Source organism: Salvelinus fontinalis, chromosome 14 (genome assembly GCF_029448725.1).
Source record: "Salvelinus fontinalis isolate EN_2023a chromosome 14, ASM2944872v1, whole genome shotgun sequence".
Taxonomy (NCBI): Eukaryota; Metazoa; Chordata; class Actinopteri; order Salmoniformes; family Salmonidae; genus Salvelinus; species Salvelinus fontinalis.
Window position 1 is genome coordinate 31987504 of NC_074678.1, and position 27500 is coordinate 32015003.

Genomic DNA, 27500 nt, shown 5'->3' on the forward strand with positions numbered 1-27500 from the left:
AGGGCAGGGTGAAGCTTGCTTGTCACAGTGATGTAAGGACTAAAATCACTTTAGCTCAATGTGTCCTGTCTTCTCTCCTCTCTATGTCTCTTTCTCTGTGTTTTCTCGCCTCTCCGTCCAAAACAAAGTGGTGGAAGCGATCGTTTCTCACCTTTGTTTTTAAAACGGCGTTCCTCTTTGCCGGTTTACCGTACCGTCCTGTCTGTTGTGGGCCACCCCCTGTAAACCTATCTGTAGCGACCTGCCTCCCAGCCTCCACACAACCCAAGTAGTGCTGGACACATGGAGGGTTAACATTACACAACATTAGCACACTAACAAACAGCCTTTAGGGCCGGACTGTTGTTGACCCGCTGCATGACCATGTTCCTGCTGCAGTCTTACTGTTGTTCAACAGACTGGCATTGAGCGTCCATGATGGCATAAATGATTTGATCAACCACATTTATGAGATGAGAGTGGAACCCTTCTTGTTATAATCCTTTTGTAGGATGATAATGATTCTGAGTCTTTGTACAGGTTTTTTTGTTTGTTTTGTCTGTTTTTCTGTTGTTTTTGCTCTCTAATTTGAAGAGTGTTATCTTACAGATAAGGTGTAACCATGGTGATGGGTACTGTGTGGAGCACTTAGTGATATATTCTGCTAACAGAGTATCACAGAGTCGTCATAGATACGGGATATATCACCACAGTGCTACTGCGCAGGATGTAGAGTTCTGGCTTGTTGAACCTCTGCCTCTGTCTGTCTGTCTGTCTGTCTGTCTGTCTGTCTGTCTGTCTGTCTGTCTGTCTGTCTGTCTGTCTGTCTGTCTGTCTGTCTGTCTGTCTGTCTGTCTGTCTGTCTGTCTGTCTGTCTGTCTGTCTGTCTGTCTGTCTGTCTGTCTGTCTGTCTGTCTGTCTGTCTGTCTGTCTGTCTGTCTGTCTGTCTGTCTGTCTGTCTGTCTGTCTGTCTGTCTGTCTGTCTGTCTGTCTGTCTGTCTGTCTGTCTGTCTGTCTGTCTGTCTGTCTGTCTGTCTGTCTGTCTGTCTGTCTGTCTGTACTGCATTGTCTTGCTTTGTGTGTGTGCTCGTGAGCGAGATAATGACAAGTATGATCATATTTCTGACAGTCCTTTGATGTGTTAAGTGAGTTTCGGAGTGTGTATGTGAATATGAATGACTCAGAACTGTGTCTGTCCTTTGTGATGTGACGTTAGTCTGTGTGACAGCTACCCTGTGGCGTGACGATAATAACGCCCTCTTCCCTCGTTCTCTGTTCCCTCTCTCTCTCTCCCCCTCTGTTTATTCCTCTGCTCGCCTCTAGGGCACTCAGCTCATCTCCAACGCTGCCAAACAGCTGGGACAGCTCTCCAAGATAAAGGTACCACACATCGTATCTCGTGCCACGTTGGCACTGTCTGTATTTCAGATGATGAGTTATTTGTTTGTGTTATTAATCTGTATGTGTGTGTTTCTCAGGAGCACATGGGTCGTGAGGAGGCCAAGGCATTGTCCCCTAAGCAGTGTGCTGTGATAGAACTGGCTCTGGACACCATCAAGGTACAACCCAACACCCCTCTCTCTCTCCAGGACCTCAGCTACAGTCGTGCATGCACGTGCGCACGCACGCACGCACGCACACACACACACACACACACACACACACACACACACACACACACACACACACACACACACACACACACACACACACACACACACACACACACACACACACACACACACACACACACACACACACACACACACTTTGACTTGATCACTGTTTAAAATGCCCAGCATATTATGAACAGAGAGTTTTAAGCCTTCTGTTGAAGGTCAGTAAACGTGTACGCCTCAGGCTAGTGCAGTTAAGCAACCCTAATCTAGAAAGGCTCTTTTTAAAGATACAGTGTGAGGAGGAATTCCTCCGTAGCCTGTGTCGTTTGATTTAAGGCAGAATAAGCTGAGGTAAATGAGGCTAATTTGTAATGGTCATTTGAATAAGGACTTGTCAGTGAGCCAAATGGCAACTACTGCTCTTCCTCATGCCAAGAGTGCTATAGCTGTAGAATACTAAACCAGAGTAGTGCATCCTCAGGAAACATCAATGTGCCATTATCCCAGAAAAAACTAAGTAGTACAAATGGAATGTCTGAAATGGGTATGCATCAGTGGAGGCTCCTCAGAAGAGGAAGGGGAGGACCATCCTCCTCAGTGAATTTAATAAAAATAAAAATTGGAAAACAAAGTTATCCTTTTTAAATAAAACTATACTAAATATATTCACATGACCAAATCATTGATTAAAACACACTGTTTTGCATTGAAAGTCTACAGTAGCTTCAGCAGCAGTCTGTAGGGTATCACCATGGTGTAGCCGGAGGACAGCTAGCTTCCGTCCTCCTCTGGGTACATTGACTTCAATACAAAACCTAGGAGGCTCATGGTTCTCACCCACTCCCATAGACTTACACAGTAATTATGACAACTTCCAGAGGACGTCCTCCAACCTGTCAGAGCTCTTGCAGCATGAACTGACATGTTGTCCACCCAATCAAAGGATCAGAGAATGAATCTACTACTGAAACATAAGGTACAGCTAGCTGGCACTGCAGTTCATAAAATGTGGTGAGTAGTTGACTCAAAGAGAGAGAAAGACAATAGTTGGACAGTTTTCAACAAATTAATTTCTTCAAAAATGAAGGAGAGAGAGTTAGAGATTTTGTCCTTTTTTTTCAGTTTCAGTTTCACTTCTTAGATAGTAAAAACTAGCCAGCTGCATTTGCTAACTCAAAAACCCAGCTCAAATAGAAGGATGCTATGTTAGCTAGCTGGCTATGACTTTCCAACACAACACTGGAACACTTTCAAGTCAAGGTAAGCTTTTGGTTTTATTAATTTATTGCCAACGGGGTCTGCCATTCTAACTTCTTACTGACTGTACACTGTAACGTTACTCCATGATTGTAGCAGGTTTACTAATGCATTCATTCTATTTGCTATGTTGACTAGGACGTTACTTTAGCTAATATGGGGACAATGATGTAGGCACTGTGTAGCGGTTATGAAATGGTTTGGCTTGGAAAGGTTTTTTCACCTGGTCACATACAGCTGATGTGTGGTTCATTGAAGTCCACAAACAAAGAGTAAAGGTGAGAGGAGAGTGCATAGAGGCTAGAATGAATACAATGTGGCTGCTATGAAATTGAACTGTGTTTACGTGTGATCATGGGTGTATTCATTCTGTCGATTCTGTTGAAAAACGTTTCTTAAACGGAAGCAAACGAAACGGGATAGAAATACCTGAATTTGTCCAATAGAAACTCTCGTTTGCAACTGTTGGACTATTGATTACACCCTAGATCAGCTAGATGCAGGCAAGAGTGCAAGGCTGTATAGAATGTGTCACTGTCTGTCCATGTGTCACTGTCTGTAACCTAAACATTTTCTATCGACCTGTGTGCACCTACATTGTAAACATTCATTCATAAGCTTGGTTGTAGCAACCTTATGATGGGTATAGGGAAATTTTGAGTATCATGTAGTAGCCTGAAACTATTAATGTTACATTGAACTGGGTGAATGGAATATGAATGACAGTCATCCAACATGGGGTAATAGAAATAAGGCCATGCTCATAAAAAAATTGAATCCTCCCTCATCATAAACGACACTGACCGCCAGTGGTCTGCTTGTAGTTTATTTCAGTGACATACGGGTGTGGGCCTTGTGTGCATACTCAACACACTTCAGCCTAGTTTGGAAACAGCTATAGTCTGACTCTGTCTTCTCTCTGCCGTACTGTAGCAATACTTCCATGCTGGAGGGGTGGGCCTGAAAAAGACCTTCCTGGAGAAGAGTCCTGACCTGTTGTCTCTACACTATGCCCTGTCCCTCTACACCCAGGCCACAGACAAACTCATCAAGACCTTTGTTTCATCTCAGAACGCACAAGGTAGGGTGCCTGTCCACCCCATCTCTTCCCCCAGTTTCTCTCTCTCTCTATTTTTCTCACTCTCAAGTCTTCCCTTTCTTTAATTCCTTCCTCTTTCCTTTATCTACCTCTGTACAGTCCGTTTATCTTTATGGACATTGATGTGTGTAATATGGCCAGTTATTGATTGTAGTATGATGCCATGAAACTGTATCCTTGTTTGCCCTTTGTACTGGTATGCACCAGAGACATTCTCTAACATATCCCTGTGTTGTGTTTACTCCAGGGTTTCCCAGACACTCATTGTTTTTATTTCCTGTTCAATATTTCTGTGGTTTTATAGAGCAGAACCAAACACTTTGGAAGAGTGCTTCCTCTCTCTGCGGTATGAAACATTCTAGTCTCCAGTCAGGCTCTCCGGGGGCAGAAAGAGAAACGCGTAATGTGATCGGACAGGCATTTTCAGATGAAAATTGAATGAGAGATTCTCCTGTCTTTCTCCCTTTTCCTCATCCCTCAATCATGATATAACAGTTACGCGGTGGAAACACTGACATACTTTGTCTCTGAACGCCCCTGGCTGGAAACCCCACTTAATGAATGATCATTTGAAATGTAATTAGAACAAATGACTTTGGTGCTTTTGGAGACTGTTAAACCACACTTCATAGCGACGGCACAGTGGGAAGGAAACTGTGTGTGTGTGGCTTGGATGAGGACCACCATAGACTACATCGAGTTACGTTGGATGGTTAATGATGTAACTTCAATAGATGTCACTGATAACAGTATATTAATCAAGGACAACATCAGTTCTACGTCGGAATCTATTTGACTCCCCTTTTGACTCTCTGACTCTATCTCTGCACTCTTTATAATTCTCCATGTCTTTTCTATTTCCTCTCACCTTCTTCCTCCTCCTCGTCCCCCTCTATCCGCTAGTATTCGGCGGGAAGGGGGTGAGGTTCACGGCTAGTGAGGATGTGTACCCAGAGAAGGGTATGTGGACACTAAGGGCCTGAAACACCAGGCCGCCAAGAACCCAGACCTCCATTTACATACGCATCCTCAGACTACTCTCCTGCCTGCTTAACCTTAACCCCACACACAAACACACACTGACAGCCCAATAGCATGCACAAACATCCTAACGTGCATAGGAACATGCATGCATATGATGACATACAGTACACACAAATTATGTATGTACTACATATACATACCCAGTATGTATGACCAGAAACTACTAAGGCATGGTAGCCATCAGACAAAGGGAACCACGTTATAAGACTGTGAGGACTCATGCGCTGTCTGAGGCAGTCATCAGCATGAGAGAGAGAGAGAGAGTGAGAGAGAGAGAGAGAGAGAGAGAGAGAGAGAGAGAGAGGAGAGAGGAGAGAGAGAGAGAGAGAAAGAGGAGAGAGAGAGAGAGAGAGAGGAGAGAGAGAGAGAGAGAGAGAGAGAGCGAGAGAGACAGGAGAGAGAGAGCGAGAGAGAGAGAGAGAGAGAGAGAGAGCAAGAGAGAGAGAGAGAGAGAGGAGAGAGAGAGAGGAGAGAGAGAGAGAGAGAGAGAGAGAGAGAGAGAGAGAGAGAGAGAGAGAGAGAGAGAGAGAGAGAGAGAGAGAGAGAGAGAGAGAGAGAGAATTTTATTTTTAACCGCATCGTCTGTCTCCTGCAAGGTCTTGGAGTTGGAGATGTATTTTCTCCTCCTTCCTGAATGATGGAGTGATGATGATAATGAAGTGTGGCTCGGTTTGTCTGGAAGGGCTCCCTGTTCTTGTTGGCACCCTCCCATACCATACCCTTATCTAAACACACACACTCCACCGTCCCTCAAATGTACAGAGTGGCCAGTCGTCCCTCCCCAGGGCAGGTTCCTCCAGCAGTGACAGGAGGTGAAAGTTCCCTCCTCCCCCTGGGGCGTAACACCAAATCGTCCAATCAGCAGTGGTCCCTGGGGTCAGGTGATGTGCTCTCTGTCAGTATGCATCAGAGCTGAGGGAGCTGACTCCACGTCTCCTCTTCAGAGGTTTAGTCACTAAACTGCTAAACTTAGCCCCCCACTGCCTATACACACACACACACACACACACCGGGGAGCCCAGGAGATACAGTTACATGTAGAGCATAACCTCGGCTACAGACAATATTTGCTCTCCTCTTGTTTTCGCTGCTCTCACAGGGAGTCATACTTGTTCAAGCTCTCTTCACCAGTATGACTTAGAATCACTCACTGTGACTCACATGTCTACGTCAGAAGCTCACTGAAATACTCTGTAATATGCCATTATTCTACTTGTTCCTGTCAGCTGCCAGATGTAGGCTGAGTAGTGGAGGATGTGCGTTATGGTCAAATAATGAGATTTGAGATATTAGGTTGATTACAGCAGTAGAAGAGGAAGGAAGAGTCTCTCCACACACACACACACACACACACACACACACACGGCTCGCCCTCTATAATTTATGATAATGCAGGACGTTTTCCAAAAGGGGAACTTTTAATGCCAGGCTTCATACCTACTGTATTATGTATTAATTCATGCTGTATCGTGCAGACTTTTAATTATAGCCAGTTTAGCTTGCTCTTATTCCACAAAGAAGAGTGTATCTTTAGCCTGTTTTTGTGAGCCTCAACAGAAAGGGAGGCCAGATGGCTGAGTGCTGCATTCTCTGAGTGACTGGAGGACTGACAGTCACATCATGCCCCTGGAGAGAAACACACAGAGCTGCCAGAACTCTTATCTCCCTCCTATAGAACACGGGCTTCACTAGCCTGTCACATCATGCCCCTGGAGAGAAACACACAGAGCTGCCAGAACTCTTATCTCCCTCCTATAGAACACGGGCTTCACTAGCCTGTCACATCATGCCCCTGGAGAGAAACACACAGAGCTGCCAGAACTCTTATCTCCCTCCTATAGAACACGGGCTTCACTAGCCTGTCACATCATGCCCCTGGAGAGAAACACACAGAGCTGCCAGAACTCTTATCTCCCTCCTATAGAACACGGGCTTCACTAGCCTGTCACTCACTGACACTCAGGCTGCTTTCAGTCACCACTGATTAAAACATACAGAGACGTAAATCATTACAAACTGAGATCACATTTTAGGCAAAGAAAGTCAATCAACCTACCCACTCCCCATCACCCCTCTTCCCTCCCAGACAAGCTGTCCGTAACTGACTGGGAGCCCTCTACAGGGAGCCCTCTGCATGTATCTCCCTAACCCCTCGCCCCCCCAGGCCTAGCAGCATGGATCGAAGGACCCCCATGCCAAGACCCCAAACCCAGGCCCAAAGATGAGTTATCCTGTGTTGTGTGGCGGGGTATACACATACCCTGGTTGTGTGCAGCTCAAAACCTGTTGGCTTTCTGGGCATTATCGCACCAGAAGTCACAAAATAACAAGCCCTCTATAGGCATGTGTGTACCCTGCCTCAGGATAACTTGTGACTGGGCTGGGGCCGATGGGCTGCTCTCACCGCAAGGTCCCTCTAGTCGCCATGCTTGCTCTGGGTAAAGGGTTTAGCAAGGAATGGGTCTCTCCTTCTGACTGGATCCATCTCAGCATGTTACTTGCCTGCTCTGTCCAGCAGCAGTAGACGAGGACCAAGATAACCCTCTCCTCTCTTACCACCAGTCTCCTCTATCCCACTGTCATCCCCCCTGCATCCTGACTGACAGGCTCCTACCCCCTGGGGCCGGGCAGGCAGAGTCACAGGACAGCTATGAGTGGCTACATAAGATCATCCTAAAATCTTGAAATATCATCAGATGGTTCTCGTATTTATTTTGCCTGGAACTGTTGAGTGAAAAAACATTTACAACCCAAAACCACTCCTAGCTGCATGATTGTCTCATACGGGCCCACTTCAGCACCAGAGGCATTTCTCAAACCTTCCTATACACTATATATACAAAAGTATGTGGACACCCCTTCGAATTTGTGGATTTGGCTATTTCAGCCGAACCCGTTGCTGACAGGTGTATAAAATCGAACACAGAACATCAATAGACAAACATTTGCAGTAGAATGGTCTTACTGAAGATCTCATTGACTTTCAACGTGGCACCATCATAGGATGCCACCTTTCCAACAAGTCAGTTCGTCAAATTTCTGCCCTGCTAGAGCTGCCCCGGTCAACTGTAAGTGCTGTTATTGTGAAGTTAAAACGTCTAGGAGCAGGAACGGCTCAGCCGAGAAGTGGTAGGCCACACAAGCTCACAGAATAGGACCACCGAGTGCTGAAGTGCGTAGCGCGTAAAAATAGTTTGTCCTCAGTTGCAACACTCACTACCGAGTTCCAAACTGTCTTGGGAAGCAACGCCAGCACAATAACTGTTCATCGGCAGCTTCATGAAATGGGTTTCCATGGCCAAGCAGCCGCACACAACCCTAAGATCACCATGCTCAATGTCAAGCATTGGCTGGAGTGGTGTAGCTCACCGCCATTGGACTCTGGAGCAGTAGAAACGCATTCTCTGGAGTGATAAATCACACTTCACCATCTGGTAGTCCGACGGACGAATCTGGGTTTGGCGGGTGCCAGGAGAACGCTACCTGCCCCAATGCATAGTGCCATTTGTAAAGTTTGGTGGAGGAATAATTGTCTGGGGCTGTTTTTCATGATTCGGGCTAGGCCTCTTAGTTCCAGTGAAGAGAAATCTTAACCCTTAACAATGACAGTCTAGACGATTCTGTGCCTCCAACTTTGCTGCAACAGTTTGGGAAAGGACCTTTCATGTTCAGCATGACTATGCCCCCATGCACAAAGCGAGGTCCAAACAGAAATGGTTTGTCAAGATCGGTGTGGAAGAACTTGACTGGCCTGCACAGAGCCCCATCGAAAACCTTTGGGATGAATTGAACACCGACTGCGACCCAAGGCTAATCGCCCAACATCAGTGCCCAACCGCCCTAATGCTCTTGTGGCTGAATGGAAGCAAGTACCCCCAGAAATGTTCCATCATCTAGTGAAAAACCTTCCCAGAAGAGTGGAGGCTGTTATAGCAGCAAAGGGGGACCAACTCCATATGAATGCCCATGTTTTTGGAACGAGATGTTCGACAAGCAGGTGTCCACATACTTTTGGTCATGTAGTGTATGTTGTTTGTTTTACAACTCTCAGACACAATTACATCTGCCATACTTAAGCATACAGCCTATAATGGCTGTATTGTACTTTCATTGAGGGAGTATGAGCTGAAGGGAAAGTATTCTGGCTATAGTGTTGGCCTGTCTGCAGTAGCAGTAAACGAGATAAGAGTGACTTGTGCCCCCCCCCCCCCCTCGTTGTGCCAGGCTCTGGAGTGGACGACGCCGTGGGAGAGGTGTCTATCCACGTGGAGATCTTCACCCACCCCAACACTGGAGAGCACAAGGTCACCGTCAAAGGTCAGTGTCCACTGAAATCTGTAAGAGATTTCATTTCACTGTCTAAATAGAAGTTGTAACACACCATCCATAGACACAGAAAATGCCTATGGACGGTGTGTTAAAACATTGTTAATAAATGCCCCCCCTTTTCATTTTCCTTCTCTGTCTCAGTGGTGGCAGCCAATGACCTGAGGTGGCAGACCACGGGGGTGTTCCGTCCCTTCGTGGAGATCTACATTATCGGTCCTCACCTGGCTGACAAGAAGAGGAAGTATGCCACCAAGTCCAAGAACAACAGCTACGCCCCCAAATACAACGAAACGTTCACATAGTGAGTACTACAGTCTGGCCTCAGTGGTCTGCCGATTGTGGTGGCGTCGTAGTGGAACTTATCATGGTGAATACGGATAGGGAATCCTGTCAGTTTTTAATCTATTTACAGTGATTATTATTATAGTATTATATTGTATTTAGCAGACCACCTATATGCTTTTATCATGCATATGGGTGGTCCTAGAAATAAAACCCCCTCTCCTGGCGTTGTAAGAGCGATGCTCTACCAACTGAACTACAGAGGACCACCTCCCTTATACAAGTGGTGGATCAGTGTAGATGCATTGATTTGAATGGTGTGTCTCTGTCTCGTCCCCTTGCAGCACCCTCAGTAACGAGGTGGGCACAGAGTGTTACGAGCTGCAGGTGTGTGTGAAGGACTACTGCTTCGCCCGGGAGGACCGTACGGTAGGCATGGCCGTGATGCAGTTGAAGGACATGTCCTCTAGGGGCAGCGTGGCTTGCTGGCTCCCACTGGGGAAACGCGTGCACATGGACGAGACGGGCCTCACCGTCCTCCGCATCCTGTCCCAGCGCAACAACGACGACGTGGCAAAGGAGTTCGTCAAGCTCAAGTCAGACCAGCGTTCTCCCGAGGAGGGCCGAGGCTGAGAGGGCAAAGTCTTTATTCGATCAGCGCCACCTACAGGCTAGGAAGTCCTTCTGCGGACTGACTGCAAGTCAAACCACTGCCCTGATGTTGTAGTGTTGGACAAGCACAGAGAAACAGTTCTTTACTACAGTACTGTACATACATCTCATTGAAGAAGACGTGATACCATCTACAGGCATTGCCCTGATTGTCTTGAAAGCACCGATGTCTTTATTATGAATATGATTAATTACCTTGTAAAAATGCATAGATTTAATCGTAAACACAGAAAACCCCACAACACGAACCAACGTTCTACAACACATCCACACACACAGAGAGTTGAAGTCATAGAGTATATAGAGTATGTAGTGGGCTCTCTCTATTTCCCATAGCATAGGCCATGTCTTAGTGCTCTCCAATCACACATTTGAACTAGAATCTGCCAATCTCTCTTCTTGTAGCCTTGAAGGTCTTGACGTCTCTTCTATTACATTAACTCCACGTTCCCTTCCTTTGTCTAGACTAGACTAGTGCCAATGGATCAATCCATAATGTTATGCCAAGTCAAGCCCTAAGCACAAGTCAACAGGACCAACTGTGAACAGCAGACCATCAGGCTTTTAGGCCTCATACATTCCAAAGAGTCAGGTTTACACACACTGGTTTATGATACTATTTCCATGGGTTGTCCACCGTGGGCTGAATTCTGGATCTTCTCTCATTCCGATATGGAGTATCTATAGCAGAGCAGGCTGGACAAATTATAAATGTAAATGTTTATAAGTATTAATTAGAGATATTATCAGTGAATTGATGGTATATTTAAAGACTATATGAAGACTTTGCACTTGAACGAGAGTGTCCCTGTCTGTCTGTCTGTCTGTCTGTCTGTCTGTCTGTCTGTCTGTCTGTCTGTCTGTCTGTCTACCCACCCTGTTACAGAGCCTGCTGCCTGAAACCCTCTAATGCCTTGTTCTGTCAAACCTGTTGTCCGTCTCCAGTACATAGTGAGAGCAACCTGATGAAGACAAGCCTCGGGGCTCTGTAGTTCATCAGCACGTGTGTGGGTGTATGTTCAAGAGAAGGAGATGAAGGAGTGTGTATACAGGTGTGCTATCTTAATTTGAACAGTTTCTCAGGAAATGTGAGTTACTATGTGGATTTTAATTAATGGACATTTTTGTAGGGGTTTCTAAATGTTTATTTAGGATAATTCAAGTCTGACATTTTAAAGTGGAAATTACAAACTTTAGAAGCATTTTTAAACCTTGACTATATTACAATTTGCATTTGCTGCAGCGCCGGAAAAAGATTCTGCGACAACAGAGTGATCAAATTAAGATAGCACATCTGTATACTGTTTGTGTGTTATATTGTTACAATGTTGACCTTGTGTAGACACCAGTGTTGCCTGTTTGTGTAAATGTGTAAATCACAGAAAGCCATCAAGAACATAGAACACAATATAGTGGAAAACATATAGTCTATAGTATATTTAGATTCTTTCAGAATTTCCTAAGTGTCTTTTACTTGGTGGAATGCAAGTAAAACATTTTGGGTGAAGGTTTATTGCTTGTTTGATCAGAAACATTTAGTGGGCTGAACAGTACAGAGTATAAACAGAGCTCCATTAGTTTGCCTTGGAAAACAGCCACCTCCTCTCCTTTAACCTCTCTGATCAACATGTGTCAGCGTGGAAGAGAGCAGTTAGAGACAAAACACTGAGACATTTCTTACCGCTTGTGTTGCCATAGCAACCTCTTGTCAAATGAAGATGTCAGGCCAGGGGTGACCCCCACGGTTTCTTTTTTTGTCTTTCTTCCCCTCTGCTGGGGGAAGCACACATGACCTATAACCTTTTACCTAGAATGGCCAGGCTGTCTGGTCCTGGTTCTGAGCACACAGGGTCTGTCCACAAGGGCTATAGTACGGAACTGCTCCTGCCTGCCCTCTTCAATGGTGAAACTTGCCATAGCTATGTGGGGGGAAAATCTCATAACATTCATGGCATGGCTCTCACATTTAGAAGAAGCACATAGAAAGCATGCAAAGGGTAGTAAGCACAGGGAAGGGTAGTAAGCACCGGGAAGGGTAGTAAGCACAGGGAAGGGTAGTAAACACAGGGAAGGGTAGTAAACACAGGGAAGGGTAGTAAACACAGGGAAGGGTAGTAAGCACAGGGAAGGGTAGTAAACACAGGGAAGGGTAGTAAACACAGGGAAGGGTAGTAAACACAGGGAAGGGTAGTAAGCACAGGGAAGGGTAGTAAGCACAGGGAAGGATAGTAAGCACAGGGAAGGGTAGTAAGCACAGGGAAGGGTAGTAAACACAGGGAAGGGTAGTAAGCACAGGGAAGGGTAGTAAGCACAGGGAAGGGTAGTAAGCACAGGGAAGGGTAGTAAGCACAGGGTACCTACAGGGAATTGGTGGTGTTGTAGCTCATAGTGCATGCATGGTACCCAGACTGTATCTAGTGCCATTCCAGGACCAAAGGTCCTAATTTTCACCCCTTTATCATTGATTAAAGTTCTTGGAGGAGGTTGAGCCTGCAGGATAGGATCGTATGTATTCCTGTGATGTCAAAACTGGATTATATTAAGACTGTCAATGGAATGACAGGTCTCTCATCTCATCCCACTCCCTCCCCTCTAAAGCCCACTACACTGCCTCCCCTCTCTCCCCTCTACAGCCCACTGCACTGCCTCCCCTCTCTCCCTTCCACAGCCCACTACACTGCCTCCCCTCTCTCCCCTCTACAGCCCACTGCACTGCCCCCCCTCTCTCCCCTCTACAGCCCACTGCACTGCCTCCCCTCTCTCCCTTCCACAGCCCACTACACTGCCTCCCCTCTCTCCCCTCCACAGCCCACTGCACTGCCCCCCCTCTACAGCCCACTACACTGCCTCCCCTCTCTCCCCTCTACAGCCCACTACACTGCCTCCCCTCTCTCCCCTCCACAGCCCACTGCACTGCCTCCCCTCTCTCCCCTCTACAGCCCACTACACTGCCTCCCCTCTCTCCCCTCTACAGCCCACTACACTGCCTCCCCACTCTCCCCTCTACAGCCCACTACACTGCCTCCCCTCTCTCCCCTCTACAGCCCACTACATTGCCTCCCCTCTACAGCCCACTACACTGCCTCCCCTCTCTCCCCTCTACAGCCCACTACACTGCCTCCCCTCTACAGCCCACTACATTTCCTCCCCTCTCTCCCCTCTACAGCCCACTACACTGCCTCCCCTCTACAGCCCACTACACTGCCTCCCCTCTCTCTCCTCTACAGCCCACTACACTGCCTCCCCTCTACAGCCCACTACATTGCCTCCCCTCTCTCCCCTCTACAGCCCACTACACTGCCTCCCCTCTACAGCCCACTACACTGCCTCCCCTCTACAGCCCACTACACTGCCTCCCCTCTCTCTCCTCTACAGCCCACTACACTGCCTCCCCTCTACAGCCCACTACACTGCCTCCCCTCTCTCCCCTCTACAGCCCACTACACTGCCTCCCCTCTACAGCCCACTACACTGCCTCCCCTCTACAGCCCACTACACTGCCTCCCCTCTCTCCCCTCTACAGCCCACTACACTGCCTCCCCTCTCTCCGCTCTACAGCCCACTACACTGCCTCCCCTCTCTCCCCTCTACAGCCCACTACACTGCCTCCCCTCTCCCCTCTACAGCCCACTACACTGCCTCCCCTCTACAGCCCACTACACTGCCTCCCCTCTTTCCCCTCTACAGCCCACTACACTGCCTCCCCTCTCTCCCCTCTACAGCCCACTACACTGCCTCCCCTCTACAGCCCACTGCACTGCCCCCCCTCTACAGCCCACTACACTGCCTCCCCTCTCTCCCCTCTACAGCCCACTACATTGCCTCCCCTCTACAGCCCACTACACTGCCTCCCCTCTCTCCCCTCTACAGCCCACTACACTACCTCCCCTCTCTCCCCTCTACAGCCCACTACACTGCCTCCCCTCTACAGCCCACTACATTTCCTCCCCTCTCTCCCCTCTACAGCCCACTACACTGCCTCCCCTCTACAGCCCACTACACTGCCTCCCCTCTCTCTCCTCTACAGCCCACTACATTGCCTCCCCTCTCTCCCCTCTACAGCCCACTACACTGCCTCCCCTCTACAGCCCACTACACTGCCTCCCCTCTACAGCCCACTACACTGCCTCCCCTCTCTCTCCTCTACAGCCCACTACACTGCCTCCCCTCTACAGCCCACTACACTGCCTCCCCTCTCTCCCCTCTACAGCCCACTACACTGCCTCCCCTCTACAGCCCACTACACTGCCTCCCCTCTCTCCCCTCTACAGCCCACTACACTGCCTCCCCTCTCTCCCCTCTACAGCCCACTACACTGCCTCCCCTCTACAGCCCACTGCACTGCCTCCCCTCTCTCCCCTCTACAGCCCACTACACTGCCTCCCCTCTCTCCCCTCTACAGCCCACTACACTGCCTCCCCTCTCTCCCCTCTACAGCCCACTACACTGCCTCCCCTCTACAGCCCACTGCACTGCCTCCCCTCTCTCCCCTCTACAGCCCACTACACTGCCTCCCCTCTCTCCCCTCTACAGCCCACTACACTGCCTCCCCTCTACAGCCCACTACACTGCCTCCCCTCTCTCCCCTCTACAGCCCACTACACTGCCTCCCCTCTCCTGGGTTCTGGTCCATCTGCCCCAGGTATCAGACAGGGCATCAGTGACTCTGCTCAGAACCTGTGTAAGTAGCTGCACTTGCCAATTACAACTTACTCTGGTGGTCCAGCTCCAGAAAGCACTGCATATAGTATCACCAATTTTTACATGTGGCTCCCATATTTAAACGTGTGTACAACTTGACTCTATGCATCTAATCAGTACCGTTTCTATGTAGATCAGTCGGTTTTTTCAGCAGTCCTATAATGTTTACATTGTGAGTTATCAGCACAAAGTGTTTTTGTCAAGTCGTGTAAATGTTGTTTTGAAACGGGCCAGGTTCTGGGGCAGTAGCTAGTAGTGGCTAAACAACATGGAGAGCAGTGTCAACAGACTCAGCGTAGAGAGGATCAACAACAGACTCTGTATATTGTCATTGTAAATAGTACTTCTGTACCAAACATATATGGTTATATATCTATACAAATACATACACTGAATGAAGTGAAGCTGCTGCTACTTAGTCAAGTTGAATCCTGCTGTGGCTGGGTAGTGGATGGACATCAATTTGAACTTTGAACTCCAATGGGAGATGGAATAGGAGTCTATAGGCTACGAATACACAGCCTCACAGACTATTGCGTTGTCACTACATTAACGTACAGGTATAGCAACTGTAGCAAAGAATGCGAATGGCACAATATCTTATTTATTGCTGTTGACAATGATACTGAGTACATTCGGTCACCGAGGCCATTTTCTTTCAGACAGACGTTGTGTGTCTGTGCGTTGAGGTAAAAATGAAATCTCACCCTTTCAGGTTGGCATGTATGTAGTACAGACAGGCACAGAGGCATGATACAGAGATATAGAAGAAGCACAATGACAACCAGACAGACACGCATGTACTGTCACTGACACGCCCACAGAGGCAGACACATTGGCCGTGTTCAAGAGCAACGATTGGTCTACAAGTAATAATGAGTAGTTCATTAGGATGAGGCGATTTGTAGATCAGTCAGTCTGCAGTCACCGACTGCAATGTAGTCAATCTTGAACACGATCCCACTGTGATGCCAGCCTGTACATATGAAGCAGTGCATGATGGGGGGAAAAAGGTCTTTCTTGTGCCAGCACGCGTTTATTTGATGTTATATTTTCCAATTGTTGTCTTCATTTATTTTGATATTTGAGTATTATTTTCTATTTTTCAGAGGTTTGTGAATATATAAATATGTATTACTGATGATGTGTAGTGGTACAAAGTACTCGCATGAGATGATTTTTTTATACTGAAGATGTTTCTAATTTTTTTGAATTCTGGTTGTTCTTATTGAGGGCTGAGGTGCAGCGTTGCTGTGTTTCTGCTTCCAATAAAATGTTACAGGAAATCGGAACTCTTTTTCATAGTGTTCATTATGGATCAGAGTGAAAAACATGCTAAGTTTACATTATACAATTATAAATTCTGATATCTGGAACTTATTAACAATTTAAAAATATATTAAGCACACACTTCCAACGTACAACATTTCCCAGTGGAAAACTACACATGGGTAGGGACGGAAGTATGTGGGATGCATCAAATAGGGAAATGTCAATCAGCAGACAGGCAATTTTGTAATCTTAGTACAGATAAGGAAATCTTTGTGTCCAAAAGCCTTACTCTGGAAGAGATGAGAAAGAATCCATATGGCCATTCTAACAGCACAATAACCCTCACAGGAAGAGCAGCAGTAAGAGTCCTATACTTGTGCTACTGAAAGAATGCCTGATACAGAATACTAATGACTGATGTATTATTCACTTACAATTACTTTGATATACTGAATAGCCTGCAGGAAAAAGACTCGGGGTAGCAAGACCAAAACTTCAAAAGAGAGTGTAATCCACAGTGAATAACTACTGCTTCCTCTAAGGCCGTCGTAGGAAGGAGATCTTGAGGGAGTCTGGGATGTCCAGCTGGTCAGCGCGGACAGGTGGGGGCGGCAGGTAGGGGAAGGTGACGGGGAACACACGCCGTACATCCATCAGCAGCTGTGGAGGCTGACCGCCTGAACGCTCCTTCAGAAGACCCTGATGGAACAGAGAGGAAATGATGACCGTAACCAGACCACACTACTGGTAACCAAACCACACTACTGGTAACAAGACCACACTACTGGTAACCAGACCACACTACTGGTAACCAAACCACACTACTGGTAACAAGACCACACTACTGGTAACCAAACCACACTACTGGTAACCAGACCACACTACTGGTAACCAAACCACACTACTGGTAACCAGACCACACTACTGGTAACCAGACCACACTACTGGTAACCAAACCACACTACTGGTAACCAGACCACACTACTGGTAACCAAACCACACTACTGGTAACAAGACCACACTACTGGTAACCAGACCACACTACTGGTAACCAAACCACACTACTGGTAACCAGACCACACTACTGGTAACCAAACCACACTACTGGTAACAAGACCACACTACTGGTAACCAGACCACACTACTGGTAACCAGACCACACTACTGGTAACCAGACCACACTACTGGTAACCAAACCACACTACTGGTAACCAGACCACATTACTGGTAACCAAACCACACTACTGGTAACCAGACCACACTACTGGTAACCAAACCACACTACTGGTAACCAGACCACACTACTGGTAACCAAACCACATTACTGGTAACCAGACCACACTACTGGTAACCAAACCACACTACTGGTAACCAGACCACACTACTGGTAACCAGACCACATTACTGGTAACCAGACCACACTACTGGTAACCAGACCACATTACTGGTAACCAGACCACACTACTGGTAACCAAACCACACTACTGGTAACAAGACCACACTACTGGTAACCAAACCACACTACTGGTAACAAGACCACACTACTGGTAACCAGACCACACTACTGGTAACCAGACCACACTACTGGTAACCAGACCACACTACTGGTAACCAAACCACACTACTGGTAACAAGACCACACTACTGGTAACCAAACCACACTACTGGTAACAAGACCACACTACTGGTAACCAGACCACACTACTGGTAACCAGACCACACTACTGGTAACCAAACCACACTACTGGTAACCAGACCACACTACTGGTAACCAGACCACACTACTGGTAACCAAACCACACTACTGGTAACAAGACCACACTACTGGTAACCAGACCACACTACTGGTAACCAGACCACACTACTGGTAACCAGACCACACTACTGGTAACCAGACCACACTACTGGTAACCAGACCACATTACTGGTAACCAGACCACACGACTGGTAACCATACCACACTACTGGTAACCAGACCACACTACTGGTAACCAGACCACATTACTGGTAACCAGACCACACTACTGGTAACCAAACCACACTACTGGTAACAAGACCACACTACTGGTAACCAAACCACACTACTGGTAACAAGACCACACTACTGGTAACCAGACCACACTACTGGTAACCAGACCACACTACTGGTAACCAGACCACACTACTGGTAACCAGACCACACTACTGGTAACCAGACCACACTACTGGTAACCAGACCACACTACTGGTAACAAGACCACACTACTGGTAACCAGACCACACTACTGGTAACCAGACCACACTACTGGTAACCAGACCACACTACTGGTAACCAGACCACATTACTGGTAACCAGACCACACTACTGGTAACCAGACCACACTACTGGTAACCAGACCACATTACTGGTAACCAGACCACACGACTGGTAACCATACCACACTACTGGTAACCAGACCACACTACTGGTAACCATACCACACTACTGGTAACCACACCACACTACTGGTAACCAGACCACACTACTGGTAACCAGACCACACTACTGGTAACCAGACCACACTACTGGTAACCATACCACACTACTGGTAACCACACCACACTACTGGTAACCATACCACACTACTGGTAGCCAGACCACACTACTGGTAACCAAACCACACTACTGGTAACCAGACCACACTACTGGTAACCACACCACACTACTGATAACCCGACCACACTACTGGTAACCAGACCACACTACTGGTAATCAGACCACAGTACTGGTAACCAGACCACAGTACTGGTAACCAGACCACACTACTGGCAACACAACCGCAATACTGGTAGCCAGACCACACTACTGGTAACCAAACCACACTACTGGTAACCATACCACACTACTGGTAACCACACCAAACTACTAGCAACCAGACCACACTACTGGTAACACAACCACACTACTGGTAACGACACCGCACTACTGGTAACCACACCACACTACTGGTAACCACACCACACTACTGGTAACCACACCACACTACTGGTAACCAGACCACACTACTGGTAACCAGACCACACTACTGTTAACCATACCACACTACTGGTAACCACACCACACTACTGGTAACCATACCACACTACTGGTAGCCAGACCACACTACTGGTAACCAAACCACACTACTGGTAACCATACCACACTACTGGCAACCAGACCACACTACTGGTAACACAACCACACTACTGGTAACGACACCGCACTACTGGTAACCACACCACACTACTGGTAACCAGACCACACTACTGATAACCCGACCACACTACTGGTAACCAGACCACACTACTGGTAACCAGACCACACTACTGGTAACCAGACCACACTACTGGTAACCAGACCACAGTACTGGTAACCAGACCACACTACTGGCAACACAACCGCAATACTGGTAACCAGACCACACTACTGGTAACCAGACCACACTACTGGTAACCAGACCACACTACTGGTAACCAGACCACACTACTGGTACCCAGACCACAGTACTGGTAACACAACCGCAATACTGGTAACCAGACCACACTACTGGTAACCAGACCGCACTACTGGTAACCAGACCGCACTACTGGTAACCAGACCGCACTACTGGTAACCAGACAACACTACTGGTAACCAGATCACACTACTGGTAACCAGACCACATTACTGGTAACCAGACAACACTACTGGTAACCAGACCACACTACTGGTAACCAGACCACACTACTGGTAACCAGACAACACTACTGGTAACCAGATCACACTACTGGTAACCAGACAACACTACTGGTAACCAGATCACACTACTGGTAACCAGACAACACTACTGGTAACCAGACCACACTACTGGTAACCAGACCACACTACTGGTAACCAGACAACACTACTGGTAACCAGATCACACTACTGGTAACCAGACCACACTACTGGTAACCAGACCACACTACTGGTAACCAGACCACACTACTGGTAACCAGACCACACTACTGGTAACACAACCACACTACTGGTAACCAGACAGCACTACTGGTAACCAGACCACACTACTGGTAACCAGACCACACTACTGGTAACACAACCGCACTACTGGTAACACAACCGCACTACTGGTAACACAACCGCACTACTGGTAACCAGACCACACCACAACCATAGTGAAGACAGTCAGTATATGGACTTCAGACAACCTGTGAGGCAGTAAAGAGCACTGTCACAACTGTCACACAATAATTATCACTGAATTGTCACAGTAAATGATTGTAATGTTGATGTGTCAATTAATCCCATAAGGGATGGGTTGCCAACTGGCGATTTAACATGAAAATAAAATGTCATTCATTCATTCAGTTGAAAATTCAATATGCCATGTAATGAGAAGTTTACATTACTGTTGTGTGTATTATGGTACTGTACCTGCACTGTGCGGATAAAATTGAGTGTCACCCTCTCCTCTAGGTCACTGTGAGGGGTGTACAGGGTCAGAATCTTCACAATCTGGAACAGAGACACAGTTAGCTTAGCCCTGCAAGGATGTGTGGTTGTACATAGACATATACTGTATAAAAAGAACATGGTTCTCTAGTGAAGGGAATAATGTTCACAGAATCATATTGGTTTTATTCTATTTAAATGATATCTACAATACTTTGAACATTTCACCATGTCAATACCAGCTTAAAAACCACCCATTGTAATAGTGTAGTAATAGTGATAAGGCCGCCACCTGCTGGGTAGACAGGGCAGTGCAGGTGTGAACGAGGGCCTGTGCGTCAGCGTCTGTCTTCTTGCCCACTTGCAGGAGCTGAGCGGCCTGGATGAGAGGCTCCAACAGGGCCACAGCTCCCCCTGCCTGCAGCCCACGGCTCCGCAGCCACTCCTCCAGCAGACTCACATTATACCTGGCAGAATCCAGCAGAAAAAAAAGAATGGAGTCAGGTCCAACAGTCACCTGGTACTCTACATGAAAACTGTCGCCTTTATAAACCAACTCTAGTGGCTCTATTCAATGCTGAAGCGTTACAGATTGCAAGATAGAAATAGAAAGGTCATTTTCACAGTGTCTCCTGACCGCTCCTGTCTCAGCCTCCAGTATTTATGCTGCATTAGTTTGTGTCGGGGGGCTAGGGTCAGTTGGTTATACCTGGAGTACTTCTCCTGTCTTATCCAGTGTCCTGTGTGAATTTAAGTATGCTTTCTCTAATTCTCTTGTTCTCTTTTTCTTTCTCTCTCTGAGAACCTGAGCCCTAGGACCATACGTCAGGACTACCGGGCATGACGACTCCCTGCTGCCCCCAGTCCGCCTGGCCTTGCTGCTATTCCAGTTTCAACGGTTCTGCCTGCGGTTACGGAACCCCTACCTGTCCCAGACCTGCTGTTTTCAACTCTTAATGATCGGCTATGAAAAGCCAACAGATTTATTCCTGATTATTATTTGACCATGCTTGTCATTTATGAACATTTTGAAAATCTTGGCTCGCTCTAATTTTCTCCTTCTCTCTTTCTTTCTCTCGGAGGACCTGAGCCCTGGGACCATACGTCGGGACTGCCGGGCGTGGTGGCTCCTTGCTGTCCCCAGTCCGCCTGGCCTTGCTGCTGTTCCGGTTTCAGCTGTTCTGCCTGCGGTTATGGAACCGCCACCTGTCCCAGACCTGTTGTTTTTCAACTCTTAATGATCGGCTATGAAAAGCCAACTGAATATTATTCATGATTATTATTTGACCATGCTTGTCACTTATGAACATTTTTGAACATCTTGGCATAGTTCTGTTATAATCTCCACCCGCGGCACAGCCAGAAGAGGACTGGCCACCCCTCATAGCCTGGTTCCTCTCTAGGTTTCTTCCTAGGTTTTGGCCTTTCTAGGGAGTTTTTCCTAGCCACCGTGCTTCTACACCTGCATTCTAGCTGTTTGGGGTTTTAGGCTGGGTCTCTGTACAGCACTTCGACATATTAGCTGATGTACGAAGGGCTATATAAAATAAACTTGATTGATTGATTGATTTTCGTTTGGTATGACATATGCAGCATTTACTGTGAATGCAGTCTTAGCCAACGCGGGGCGAGAACATTGCCTTTAAATTTAAATTGGGCTTTAGCGCCGAACTTCCACAATACAGATTGAATAGAGCCCTAGCTTTATATTAGACATCTGGTTGCATATGTTTTACTGAAACTTGTTCCTGGGCAGGCCCTCTGTGTGTATGTGTGTATGTGTTCCTGTCCTCTGACCGTATCTGCAAGCCACGGCTCCAGCTACACATGTCCTTGCGTAGCAGCAGGCTGTTGAGGGCAGAGGCAGAGAGGAGGTGGGTGAGCTGGCGGAAGGCCTGCTCCATCAGGGTGGGTGGTAGGGCCTGGCGGGACAGGGCCGCGTGGAGGGCACTCAGCTCCCTCAGCACTGCAGCCATACTAGGGGTCTCCCCTGCATTCCTCTCTACGGCCCTGGGATCAGACCCCGCACGCTTCCTAAAGTTCCCCAGCTTCACCCCCGACCCAGACAGTCCTGGGATCATCTCACTCTCCAGCATGGCAGGAACTGTGGAAGGATTGAGTGGGTCAGGGGAACAGGAGCTACTGTTGAAGGATTACGTAGTGGAATGAAAGCAAACTATGATAAAACGTTTAGTCGACTGGGTGGGTTGGTTTTGATATTGTTCTGGAGTTGGTCAGTCCTACCAATGATGGGCTGCAGGCGGGTTTCTGAGATGGACAGGAGCTGCTGATAGGCCTGGATACAGAGGTCACTCAGAGCACGGTTTAACTCACTCAGGTCAGAGGTCAATGGAACCAAATCCTCATCCTAGAGACCAAGCACAAATACTGTCTGTCAATCACATGTTGAAGTATGTATGTAATGGCTGTTATTTCCATGAACTCAATAACTAGGGGTGTATTTCCCCGGTCAGCTTACATGGCCATGAATAACTCCTGACACTATTTAGTGATAATAACTCCTGACACTATTTAGTGATAATAACATATGACATTATTTAGTGATAATAACATATGACATTATTTAGTGATAATAACTCCTGACATTATTTAGTGATAATAACTCCTGACATTATTTTGTGATAATAACTCCTGACAGTATTTAGTGATAATAACATATGACAGTATTTAGTGATAATAACTCCTGACACTATTTAGTGATAATAACATATGACATTATTTAGTGATAATAACATATGACATTATTTAGTGATAATAACATATGACATTATTTAGTGATAATAACTCCTGACAGTATTTAGTGATAATAACATATGACAGTATTTAGTGATAATAACTCCTGACACTATTTAGTGATAATAACATTTGACATTATTTAGTGATAATAACTCCTGACAGTATTTAGTGATAATAACATATGACACTATTTAGTGATAATAACTCCTGATAGTATTTAGTGATAATAACTCCTGACATAATTTTGTGATAATAACTCCTGACACTATTTAGTGATAATAACTCCTGACAGTATTTAGTGATAATAACATATGGCAGTATTTAGTGATAATAACTCCTGACACTATTTAGTGATAATAACATATGACACTATTTAGTGATAATAACATATGACAGTATTTAGTGATAATAACTCCTGACACTATTTAGTAACATATGACAGTATTTAGTGATAATAACTCCTGACATTATTTAGTGATAATACCATATGACATTATTTAGTGATAATAACTCCTGACATTATTTTGTGATAATAACTCCTGACAGTATTTAGTGATAATAACATATGACAGTATTTAGTGATAATAACTCCTGACACTATTTAGTGATAATAACATATGACACTATTTAGTGATAATAACATATGACAGTATTTAGTGATAATAACTCCTGACACTATTTAGTGATAATAACATATGACATTATTTAGTGATAATAACATATGACATTATTTAGTGATAATAACTCCTGACAGTATTTAGTGATAATAACATATGACACTATTTAGTGATAATAACTCCTGACACTATTTAGTGATAATAACTCCTGACATTATTTAGTGATAATACCATATGACATAATTTTGTGATAATAACTCCTGACACTATTTAGTGATAATAACTCCTGACAGTATTTAGTGATAATAACATATGACATTATTTAGTGATAATAACATATGGCAGTATTTAGTGATAATAACTCCTGACACTATTTAGTGATAATAACATATGACACTATTTAGTGATAATAACATATGACAGTATTTAGTGATAATAACTCCTGACACTATTTAGTAACATATGACAGTATTTAGTGATAATAACTCCTGACCGTATTTAGTGATAATAACATATGACAGTATTTAGTGATAATAACTCCTGGCAGTATTTAGTGATAATAACGTATGACACTATTTAGTGATAATAACTCCTGACAGTATTTAGTGACAATAACATATGACAGTATTTAGTGATAATAACTCCTGGCAGTATTTAGTGATAATAACGTATGACACTATTTAGTGATAATAACTCCTGACACTATTTAGTGATAATAACATATGACAGTATTTTGTGATAATAACATATGACACTATTTAGTGATAATAACATATGACACTATTTAGTGATAATAACATATGACACTATTTAGTGATAATAACATGTGACTGTATTTAGTGATAATAACTCCTGACAGTATTTAGTGATAATAACATATGACACTATTTAGTGAGAATAACTCCTGACACTATTTAGTGATAATAACATATGACAGTATTTAGTGATAATAACATATGACAGTATTTAGTGATAATAACTCCTGACACTATTTAGTGATAATAACTCCTGACAGTATTTAGTGATAATAACATATGACAGTATTTAGTCATAATAACTCCTGGCAGTATTTAGTGATAATAACGTATGACACTATTTAGTGATAATAACTCCTGACACTATTTAGTGATAATAACATATGACAGTATTTAGTGATAATAACTCCTGACAGTATTTAGTGATAATAACATATGACACTATTTAGTGATAATAACTCCTGACACTATTTAGTGATAATAACATATGACAGTATTTAGTGATAATAACATATGACAGTATTTAGTGATAATAACTCCTGGCATTATTTCGTGATAATAACTCCTGACAGTATTTAGTGATAATAACATATGACACTATTTAGTGATAATAACTCCTGACACTATTTAGTGATAATAACATATGACAGTATTTAGTGATAATAACATATGACAGTATTTAGTGATAATAACATATGACATTATTTAGTGATAATAACATATGACAGTATTTAGTGATAATAACTCCTGACACTATTTAGTGATAATAACATATGACAGTATTTAGTGATAATAACATGACATTGGTGACATTTTGATGAGAGATGTCGATGCCTTACCTGTTTGGAGTGCTGGGTCAGTAGGTCCTTGAGAAGGCAGGCATTTTTCAGCCACAGTGCTGTCATGTCCACATCATTACAGTGTTTCTGGTAGGAGGGGAAAACAAAGACACAACAAATGAAGAAGAACAAACCTGTAAGAGAGCCATGACTGAAGTGTGTGTGTGTGTGTGTGCGTGCGTGCGTGCGTGCGTGCGTGCGCGCGCGTGCGTGCGTGCGTGCGTGCGTGCGGGCATGTATGTACCTTCAGAGCCCCCTTCATGGCAGTGACAGCAGCAGTGCAGAGAGAGCGGGCGCGGATTTCGTCTCCGCTGCAGTCTGCCTGGCGTACACACAGGAACAGCACACTGGCAGCCAGGCCAGGGGGCAGGGAGAGGACACTGTCCACCCTCACGTCTGGAACATACACGGAGGTTAGAGGGCACATTCACTAATTATACAGATGGAGATAGGGTTAGGAGTCCTACCTGTGATGAGGGTCTTCATGAGCTTGGCCTCATCCCTCTTCCTACACTCCAGCAGCCCTGTGACAGTCCCAGCCTTGGCATGGGGGGCAGAGGAATCCTCTGTGGACTGGGCCAGCACTGGGCCTAGGGGGACGAGCAAACAAGTATGATAGATATCGATGATAGATATCGATGTGTCCCTCCACACATTTATTTTGTAGACATTTCGGTCAAGACATTTTTCAAGTATGTAGTTGAGTGTTGTCCAGACCTGTCTGTGGCAGTAGTCTTCTGAGTGTGACTGTGTGTTTCAGCTCCTTCAGTTCTCTCCTCAGTCTGCAGACCTCCTGCTCCCTGGCTGCCACCAGTTCCACCAGGTACTGAACAGTAAGTAAGCATGCAGGGCCATTATGACACGTTTACAGCGGTGATGCTCAAAGTAACAGAATCTGTACTGTAGTCCAGCTGATGCTCCCAGGCCGCTCATACGAGACCCTACCTGCTGGTCTGCAGAGGGGGAGGGATCAGAGCACGTCCGTTTAGCCTCCAGCTCCGCCTCCTCCTGAGAGTGCTGGCTACGCAGCTGGTTCTCCAGGAACCTGACAGTTACACACAGACAGGGTAGAATACATCTGTATTCTTTTAATGATAAAATATAACAATATTGCTGTGAACGTATTGATCAGGGAATAGGGACGGACTTGTTGGCCACTCGTACAGCATCATAGGCGTGCCACAGGTCTTCTCCGGTCATCTTCCCGGCTGAGTCTTTAGCGACACCCATATTCTCCATCAAAGTGTCCTGGGTAAAGAACAGAGCACAGTCTCAGACACAGGAGCCATATTGATTGATAAGTAGAACTGAACCACACATTTCCTACTGATTCCCCGTTAGGGTGCCATCCAGAGGGAGGGAGTGCATCTCACCATGGGTGTGTCAGAGCTAAGCCAGGCCCTCCTCTCTGCGGTGGGGGACGTCACACTAACCCTCCTCACCTCCTCCGGAGAGGGGAAGGGAGGGAGGCCGAAGGAGGAAGGTGTGGCTGGGAAGGTAGGGGGCCCGGAAAAGGGCGGCGACATCGGGGACGGAGATGGGGGCTCCATGATCAGGCTTTGGTTTGAATCTGTCCGTCTGTAGCCCTTAGAGTGCTGCAGCGGTAACACAGAGATATAACATATTTTTCAGCGAGGTTGAATATTATAACCTGAGTGTCTCTCAACAATACATTGATACGTCACATAGGCAAAACAGAAAGGCCGGCACCCAGGCTAGTGGAATATGGAGTTGAATATAATGTGTGAGTACCTCAGTGAGCATGCTCATTTCCCGTAGGTTTTCGTATCTCTGCTCCAGCCTGGTGAACTCTCTGAGCAGACCCTGGTACTTCCTCCTCTCCTCATCC

At 45.9% G+C, this 27500-nt stretch overlaps 2 protein-coding genes across 3 annotated transcripts in view; one reads left to right on the plus strand and one right to left on the minus strand.

Annotated features, from left to right (window-relative positions):
* Positions 1 to 1302: 1302 nt before the first annotated feature.
* Positions 1303 to 10247, plus strand: LOC129810642 (protein unc-13 homolog A-like; the record flags this gene model as incomplete). 2 transcript variants are annotated; one of them, XM_055861357.1, is given in 7 exon segments in its annotated part: positions 1303 to 1359; positions 1458 to 1538; positions 3789 to 3936; positions 4858 to 4914; positions 9223 to 9315; positions 9469 to 9628; positions 9954 to 10247. In XM_055861357.1, coding segments are annotated over 7 exon segments (885 nt in total), but the record flags the coding sequence as incomplete, so codon positions are not given.
* A 5837-nt stretch (positions 10248 to 16084) lies between these two features.
* LOC129810641 (unconventional myosin-Vb-like) overlaps positions 16085 to 27500 on the minus strand; it is a 22358-nt gene continuing 10942 nt past the window's right edge. Inside the window, exons 22-34 of the mRNA XM_055861356.1 lie at positions 27404 to 27500; positions 27025 to 27246; positions 26799 to 26899; positions 26597 to 26696; positions 26369 to 26477; positions 26119 to 26241; positions 25896 to 26047; positions 25652 to 25738; positions 22928 to 23051; positions 22481 to 22787; positions 20976 to 21150; positions 20666 to 20746; positions 16085 to 16953 (exon numbers count right to left, since the gene is read on the minus strand). The exon at positions 27404 to 27500 is cut by the window's right edge and continues 52 nt beyond it. Of these exons, the coding sequence (XP_055717331.1) occupies positions 16792 to 16953; positions 20666 to 20746; positions 20976 to 21150; positions 22481 to 22787; positions 22928 to 23051; positions 25652 to 25738; positions 25896 to 26047; positions 26119 to 26241; positions 26369 to 26477; positions 26597 to 26696; positions 26799 to 26899; positions 27025 to 27246; positions 27404 to 27500 (1840 nt within the window). The 3' untranslated portion in view covers positions 16085 to 16791. The remainder of the gene's footprint in view (positions 16954 to 20665; positions 20747 to 20975; positions 21151 to 22480; positions 22788 to 22927; positions 23052 to 25651; positions 25739 to 25895; positions 26048 to 26118; positions 26242 to 26368; positions 26478 to 26596; positions 26697 to 26798; positions 26900 to 27024; positions 27247 to 27403) is intronic.